The sequence below is a fragment of the Lagopus leucura genome, unplaced genomic scaffold, assembly GCF_019238085.1.
Source record: "Lagopus leucura isolate 7727_CA_CO unplaced genomic scaffold, USGS_WTPT01 Super-Scaffold_100001, whole genome shotgun sequence".
Lineage (NCBI taxonomy): Eukaryota > Metazoa > Chordata > Aves > Galliformes > Phasianidae > Lagopus > Lagopus leucura.
In genome coordinates this window covers 568,823-577,406 of record NW_024962262.1, presented here as the reverse complement: position 1 = coordinate 577,406, position 8,584 = coordinate 568,823, and the positions used below count along the sequence as shown (strand labels likewise).

At 42.1% G+C, this 8,584-nt stretch overlaps 1 protein-coding gene across 1 annotated transcript; it reads right to left on the bottom strand.

Moving 5' to 3' along the window:
* Positions 1-667: 667 nt before the first annotated feature.
* RAB39A (RAB39A, member RAS oncogene family) lies at positions 668-8,540 on the bottom strand. The gene is made up of 2 exons (XM_042867333.1): positions 8,218-8,540; positions 668-1,584 (listed from the first exon to the last, which is right to left on the bottom strand). Exons 1-2 carry the CDS (start codon positions 8,538-8,540, stop codon positions 1,158-1,160), a joined length of 750 nt encoding a protein of 249 aa, XP_042723267.1. The 3' UTR covers positions 668-1,157.
* Positions 8,541-8,584: the final 44 nt, after the last annotated feature.

The window sequence follows — 8,584 nt, the reverse complement described above, 5'->3', positions numbered from 1 at the left end:
AAATGCTACACGACCACAGATTTTTCCTATTATTATTATTAAAAGCTACTGTGTGTTGCTCTCTTAGAATAGTGCTTCTCCAGCTTTCTGTTTGTAGCCAAGTATTAACTGAGAAATCCTTTCCTCTTCAAACACTCTAACAATTTTGGCTTTAAAACTTTTATTTACATTTACTGGCTGAGACCAAACTAATCCTTACTCTGCTAAAATTCAGACCCTGGAACCCCACGGGTTGCAGCACTTGAACATTTATTTTTACTTCTAGATAGAAGTAGTTCTATTTTTTAAAGCTAATATGGAACGTACTTGTGTAAATTAACATAATTCTTTAGGTATCGGTGTGGCTGTGATCATCATCCAGCTGAGGACTTGGCTTCCAAAATGGAACTCAAGTAGTTGGGTAACCTGTTTTGTACAGTACTCAAAAAGCAGCTGGATCACATGTGAACAATGAAATGTTTAGTTTCATTGGAAATTCAGAAAATATTCAATAGTAAATTTCATTGTTAAATTTCATTGCTTCTATTCCCCTTTTCGATATACAAATAAATCACCTTTTCTAAAACATTCTTTTTCTTTAGTAAGGCTTGTATTCATAGTCATATCAAAAGTCATATCCATGCTATTGGAACATTCTTTCAACTTGCTTTATTTAGTTATTGTTCTTATGAAATTCTACAATGCACTAAACTTTAATGTTGATAAGCAATGTTGCACTTGAGTAAAGAATTGCATTAAAAAAGTAGAAGGTGTGATATTTTCCTGTTCAAAACTAAGGCAGAATGAATGAAAGTAAAAAGCTCGTCTCATCCTCACCTAGCAAGGCTTGTTTTTAAACTGTACTCAAAATACAGAGCCCAAGAGAGGATGTTGTCTTAATGATTATTGCCCTTTCAATGTGTCTCGCTATAGGATTAATGTTTCCTTTAGCAATATATAATTTCTTTTCCTGAAGACCACACAGTAATTGTACTCTCTAAAAGAAAAAAAAATTTAAAATTCTATGAAGTTATGAATTAGATGGAAGGATACAAAAGCAAGTTACCATTCTGTGATTCAGCTATGTCATGATCTAATATTGTTTCAGAATTATTATTCTGGCTTTAGGTTGGCGTCATCTTCTGAACACCTGATGTGCTCTTTGGCATGCTACAAATTCAGCAGATGCACTGTCTTCTGGGCTTTACAGCTTCCTCTGATGAATGTACAACATTTGGAACAAAGCCACTCTTAACACCTTCCCATCCATCTTGTATTGTGATTTCTCCTTTTTTTACAAGTTCATAGATGTCTCGTGTCAGAATTGTAAAGGACTCTTCGACATTTGTGGCATCTTTTGCTGAGGTTTCTATGTATTTCATACCACAGTCAGATGACAGTTTTTCTGCTTCTTCTCTTGTAACCTCACGCTGTGACACTAAGTCACATTTATGTCCAACTAACAGAAATACAATCTGAAAGGGCTGCACGTGCATTTTTGCTTCTTCCAGCCAGTCTTTCACATGTTCAAAAGATCGTCGATTGGTGATGTCGAAGACCAGCAAGCCGCCGACAGAATTGCGATAGTAAGATCGTGTTATTGATCTGCAGAGAAAAAAACAACGAACAGAAAAGGGAAATTAAAATACATCTTCACTTCGTTTGGAAACAGGATACTTTTCCACTGGGCAGTTTTGTTAAATCTACTGTAAGTTTATGAAATATCTTTGCTGTTTTTGAAATTGATTGGAATTTATTAACTTTTCCACACTTAAATGCTCATTTTTCATTTTTTCTTATATGCAAAAGTCACTTTCTAAACATTCTTGAAGTCAACATTTTGGGTGCCAATTTTGAATGCTGAGTATTCTGAAAACACTCTTTGTTAGCAAACTGTTGCAAGTGTTCACAAAATAATACTTACATACATTTTGTCAAATGCTTGTTAGCCTTAACCTCCGACTCATCCAGTTTCACACAAACATTCATTTAACTTCGTTCTAATCGGTTATTTCAAAATAAAATATTTAGGCTAATGTCCACAAACCTGAATCCTTTTGTATTCCTTATGGACAAATTGTTTGACCACAAGAACTGTACAGGTAATCCCTGTTATTTGTGCTTGCAGAGGTCATCAGGTAACATACTAAGAAAGGAAATTCCCCAGCAGCACTACACAAAATTGGCTGAGCTGGGCACAAACTTTTTACAGCATGGACAAAACAAATTCTGCTTCCAGCAGATCTTTCATGTGAAGGTTGAAAAGCTCTTTATTAATTGCATTTACTCTTTTTTTGGCAGGAAACTCCCAAGAGTAGTGACGTTTTCTACTTTTCAGCTCACTCTGTTCCAGACCATTCACTAGAATTAATTTTGGAAGGAGATCCTTTCTCTGAAAAGATTTTGAATATGTTCTAGAAGGGAAAAAAAAAAAAGATTTTAGGTCTCTAATCACCTTAGGAAAAGGTGAGAAGAGACATTTTAAAGAACATGATTGGCTACCTAGGACTGGATGCAAACATTAGTTACATAAACATACAGCAAGGTGTATGTGTACGTTTTTCCAACTGAAATGGGACAGAAAATCTATATGGACAGTCATTTTTGAAATAATAATATATTCAAGAATGAACCATTTTATCATATGATTACGGAGAGAATGCAGCTCCAGAACATTTTGAATTGGGATTAACTCTACACAACAACAAATATCTTCCTTTTAAGGAGCTCCCTCTCATTTTCAGTTAATCACATCTCATGCAGCGTTTTCTAACAGTTTGAACACTGAAGTATAATTAGGAGCAGTAGTCACGTTACAGATAGGTAAGTGCACAGATAAGGCTTAGATTTCTCAACATAACTTCATTTAGTCACAGCAAACTGCATTTGCAATTGTTTGATTTAGGTAATATGGAGGGTTTGTTTTCCAAATATTTCAGAAAGATCTTTTCTGCATTCCCAGCAACAGCCCATGGAGCAGGTCTGCAAAGAGTCTGAATGTGAACACAACACAAGCTTACCCTCAGATGGATTCCAACAGCCTGGATATGAAAAGTGACCATAAATAAAGCGTGTTGTATTTTGTGAAGTATTGAATAAAGATACCACAAAGATCAGTTTCAGGTTTTCTTAATTGGTTTTTGTTGGTGGGTTTGGGTTTTTTTTTTTTTTTTTTTGGCAGTAGAGAAGTTGCAAACATAGATGAGTAAATCCAAATAACTCAGGTGATTTTAGAGAAAAAATGCGTGACAAAAATGGGATCTGGTTTGGAACAGTGGAAAGCAGACTAACCAATTTTAAAGAAAAAAATAACATGGCATAACATTTATGCTTTAGAAATGTATGAGCAGTTGAAGTAAAATTAGTAAGTGAAGTAAAAAAAAAACTGAAAAAGCAATGCATTATCTACTGAGCATTTTTATGTGGAGTTATGCTGTATCATGTGTTGCTGTGTTGATGTGTTTTAAAAAGGTGTTCCTCAGCAAACTTTATCTGATGACTGAAAGAAAAACCCTCAATACGAGGCACTTTTCTCCTACAGCACAGTAGATCTCAGTGATCATAAAGACCAGGAAACAAGGATTTCTGACTTGGCTACAACACTGCAGACTGGAAAAGAGAAAACTTGATGGAGATGTGACAGAGGTATAAAAAATCATGAGTGCCCCAGACAGAGCAGATAAATATCCACAGTTAAGGCTTCAAGTACAAAAGCCCAGGGTTGCCAAATGTAGCTAAGAGTCAGATTTGAAAGAAATAAACAAACAGAAAAAAGGGCTCTCTAAGCAACAGCTGGTGGGCTTGTAGAACTGCTTGGGAAAGATGTTATGAATGCAAAAAGGCTATCTGTATTCCACAGCAGACTGAACAAGCACTGAACAAGAGGCTGATGGGGTTTAGTAAATAGACAAACTGCATCACTCAGGAAATCCCTCAAATTGAGTACAGTCTAGCAGAGCACTCCGGAGAATTCAAAGACTCTATCAGAAACAAGGTACCAAGCACAGACCTTAGACAAAACCAGACTGGCCCTCTCTGTTCTTTCACAAGCAGAGAATCCACTGACATCATCATACTCTTTGGTAAATGCTGAAACATCAGTTTCTAAAAGCAAGCTGAAGTTTTTAACTCCATTACTTGTCATTTTCTTAGAAGAATGAACTTCATGGTCCTTCAGGATCTCCAGGTCCTCCAAGTTCTTCAGGTCAGGATGAGGAGCTGGTGACAAGTGAAGTTTGATGTTACCCAGCTTACACATAAAGGATGTTCAAATTTCCACTGCTCCAGTTATTTCCATGCCGATCCTAAATTATTCTAGAAATAACCTCTTCCCATGTACAGAGCATTTTGATTCAGCTACTTACACATCTTAAAACTAGCATTGTGGAAGGGAATGTGTTACTGGCAGCACCATAATTCATTTTCTGTGGGAAGGGAGGGAGAGGAGAGTATTTCCTTTAGCAGAGTGAAAGCCTTCAGCTAGGGACAGGGTGGGATCAGGGTGAAAAAGTAATGCTGAAACAGCAGCCTTCCTTCTAAAATGGGGAAGATGGCAACGGTGTAAGGATGGCCCTTACTGCAGACCCTTCAGAGGAGATGCTGGCTGGAAGTGGGAAGCAGAACTAGCTGTGTATTAGGAACCTGGCAGATCTGCCTGTGACTTTGATTGAAGGTAGACTGAACCCTTCAGCCCAGCCCTGCATCTGTCTTTATGCACGTGTCTTATCTTTCTGCCTAAAGCTCTTTGTTTTTCTTCTGCTGTTTGAGCCTGCCACTGCTGCCTTTTCTCCCTGCTTCTCTGTCATGGGAGACTCTGAACCCTACCTTCTCAAGGCCGTAGTTAATGGATGTGCCCAAACCAGCCTGTCTGTGTGTGCCTTTGTCAGAGGAGCAAGCTGATATTGTTTCAGGAGGGAGCCTGCCTTCTTCCTGTGCACTAAGTGAAGGGAAGCAGCTTTCCTGCTCTGTAGAGCTGAATGGGGATTTGTGTGGCTGCACACTCCTCGCATCGCATCGGCCTGTTCATGATGGGTGTGTGCTACAGTGCATGTTAAATGCCTAACTAATTATATCATCTTTATCTGATAGGAACAAAAATCGATACAAGCATTATTGAAAAGGCAATTCTTGTTTTCTCCCCTCCTCCTTGTACATAACATACAGGTTACAAAGTCCCTTGTAACTTGGAACAGTGCTCCCATGCCATTATTAAATATGGAAGGCCACCGAGTAATTTTGTTTCTGAAAATCAATTGGAAGATGTATTAATCACATCAGCCTATGACTTTAGGATGACTTTAATTCAGTCACAGTGTTTCTTCTCATTATGATCCTACTGATCTTTACCAGATGAACCAAACTTTTTCTAAAAGCTTTATCTAATTTTGAATTACTTTTATTCCAGGACTAAAGACTACACTGCAATGGTAGTAAGTTTGAAAATACATGTAGCTTCCTCAGGAAGAAGTAAAAGGATAATTTTATTTTCAAGGAATGTATTAGAAACAGAATGTTTCTAGTTAATATAATGGTATACTAAAAAGTGAGTTAATTTAACTGAAGAATGCCCATAGTAGTATGTCTCTAATTTCCTGAAATAAACTCTCAATCTTTGCAGCACTGCCTTGTAAACTCAGTTCCATTATTTAAATTAACTGTGTTGCATTTAAATACAGGAAAAAAACAAACAAATCACAGCAAAGCAGATGTGACACACATTGACCAAAGCAGTGGGCTGCTCTAAATAACAGCTAACCTCCCTCAAAAGAACCTTAAGAAGAACCGGGTGAATCCCTGATTTACCTTCGTCTCCCTTACAGACCCGAGGACTAACCAAGTCTGCAGGTGCTTTGCAGTAAACTGTTGGAGGCACTGATCATCTTGTTGTCTGTATGGCAGCTGGCACAATGGGAGCTTTTGTTTAGTGATGCCTCACTGCTATCAAAGTATATGCCATAAGTAACTGCACTGGCAGAGCAATATAGGAAAACTGTGCAACACCAGCATTTGCAGTTTGCTTAGCCTTCTTTTGGAAGCATTAAGAATTACTGCATGTGATCAGTAATGCAAACAATGTGTGTTAAGGATTATTTCTAAGAATATGCATGAAATCCAGTTCAAATACGGTGGGATCAGTTAACTAGACGCAGGTAAGAACTTTTCCAAAAGAATTTCCCCAAGAAAATAAGTGCTGTATTTCAGGAGGGTGTGATGGCAGGTGTGTCCCCCCTCACTTGTCCCTGGGCGTCCCGATGTCCCAAGAGGTGGGCATTGTTACACAGCCGGCTTTTGGCACTGCACACAGGGAATTCCCCAGGGGTTTTTCAGACAGGTTTTGCCCCCATCTGAAGTACCAGCACAAGTGAACCAGAGCAGAACTGGGAATCTGAACTGCAGGCTGCTTCGCATTCCACAGAATTAGGTTACTTCTCAGAATAATTAGTTCTTCCCCAAGACAATCCTTGCTTGTGATCTGCACTCTTCTCCATCAGCAGAGAACAGAATATGCAAGTTTTTAACCTGTAGTGTATAATTTAGTAAAATATTTATAGTTTTCTTGAGCAAGCATAAAACAGACTTCACAATAAATGCTATGGCATTTGCTACAACAACTGACAAGAAGCTCCTAGCAGAAAAACAAACACAGATGTTTAAAACTGCTCCCTCCAGTTTGTAACTGCTAGGTATTAAAAAAACACAGATGTACACCAGAGGTAGATGTTAAAGCAGCTGAGTGCATGACTCATCACTGCATATCCCCCGAGCATTCACAGTGGCTATCATCTGAGTTAAAATGTATGCTAAACCCCGTATTGGCATTCTTTTCAGCCAAGTGCCTTGTCATTGGCCATCCCGGCTATTTGTCAGCAAATTCAAAATGAAGAGATTACACTTCCTTAGTCACTTGTTTACAAGTATTTCACGTTCTTTGCTGGAAAGCACTGAGGATGAAAAATGCTAAGAGCTTGCCATGATCACTGTCATTTCTTTACTGACCCTTCAGAGTCCTGCCCGCCCAGAGACATGTAAGCCTGTGACTCATGCCTGCCTGAGAAAGTTTTTTTGTTTCACTGTAGTGCTTGAACAAAAGGGTTTGCATCCCCTGGCAAGAGGCTGAAATCCCACCTTCACCAGAGTGCCAGCATCTGCACAACTGTTGCAGAGGAAGACAGAGAACAGAAAGGGCTCTGTTCTCATCAGTGAGAGACCCGCTCCAACCCTATTGCTAAACCCCATAAGAAGAGTGTGGGTTAAGCATGTATCAGGACAGTTAGACTATCTTCTAGCTTGAATTCACATTTACTGAACCCTAGATCCAAACTAAAACCCATGTAAAAATTACTGCCTGTTTTTGACAGAGAGGAGAAAAAAAAAAAAAAAAGGATTTGGCTCTCAGTGCAGCATTTCAGCTACACTGAAAATGACCAGAGCATCAGTGAAGGCTCCTAGGAGCCATCTGTGCCAGGCAGGTGCAGAAGGCAGAAGAAACCCTGGGAGGGGACTGTCCCTTGCTGCCCCGTGGCTTTGGCAGTGCCAGGGCTGCACTGGTGCTCACAGTGCTGCGGTGCTGCAGAAGGAGCAAAGCAGGAAGGTGGCCTGGCCTCTCCAGTTTGCATGGGAAGGAGCAGAAATGCAGTAGGGAGGGTGAGTTCTGATGACAACGTAAGAAATGGAGAGGAAAGTGGGGATCACTAGCTGGAAGAAGGAAAAGATTCTGGGGAGGGTTTGCTGTGCTAGGTTCAGGACTTTAGGGCAAACCTAGTAGAGTGAACTGTGAGGGAAAGAACAGCTGAGAAGGGGAAGGTTGCAGAAGGAGGAAGCTAAGAGGGGAATCAATGGGCAGTAGGATGAGAGCAATGGTAAGCAATAGGGTGAGGGTAGAAGTAGGTGGTGGGGTGAAAACAATGGTGGGCAGTGTCGTGAAAGTGATAGTGGGCAGTGGAGTGGGGGTGACAGTGGGCAATGGGGTGAAGGTGATGGTGGGCACTGGGGTGAGAATGATGGTTTGTAGTGGGGTGGGAGTGACGGGCAGCAGGGTGGGGACACAGGAGGGCGGCAGACAGGGATCTTTGGGGTACAGCAGCCGAGAGGCAGGGAGTGAAACGGGCCGGGGGAACGGCAATGCATCCGGGGCAGTGTGGAGGGACGGGAGCACGGCGCCGGGGCCAGGGGCTGCGGCGCTGGGCGTGCCGGAGGCCGGCGGCCGGCGACGGCGACGGCGACGGCGGGATCCCCTACCTGAAGCGCTCCTGCCCCGCCGTATCCCAGAGCTGCAGCTTGACCCTCTTGCCAGGCTCGATCTCCACCAGCCGAGAGAAGAAGTCTACCCCCACGGTGGGGTCGGAGTGCAGCGGCCCGGGGAAGCGGCCCTCGGTGAAGCGGTGCAGGAGGCACGACTTGCCCACGGTGGAGTCGCCCAGCACGATCAGCCGGAACTGGTAGATCCAAATCGCCGCGTCCATGGCGGCCCCGGCCTCGCCCGGCTTGGCCTCGGGCTTCTCGCGGGGGCTCCTCCGCGGCCGGTGCCTGCACCGCGCTCCGATCGCCCCAACGCCCGGCATGGGCGCGGCGGAGGGCGCGCGGGGCCCGGCCGGGGGCAGGCGGA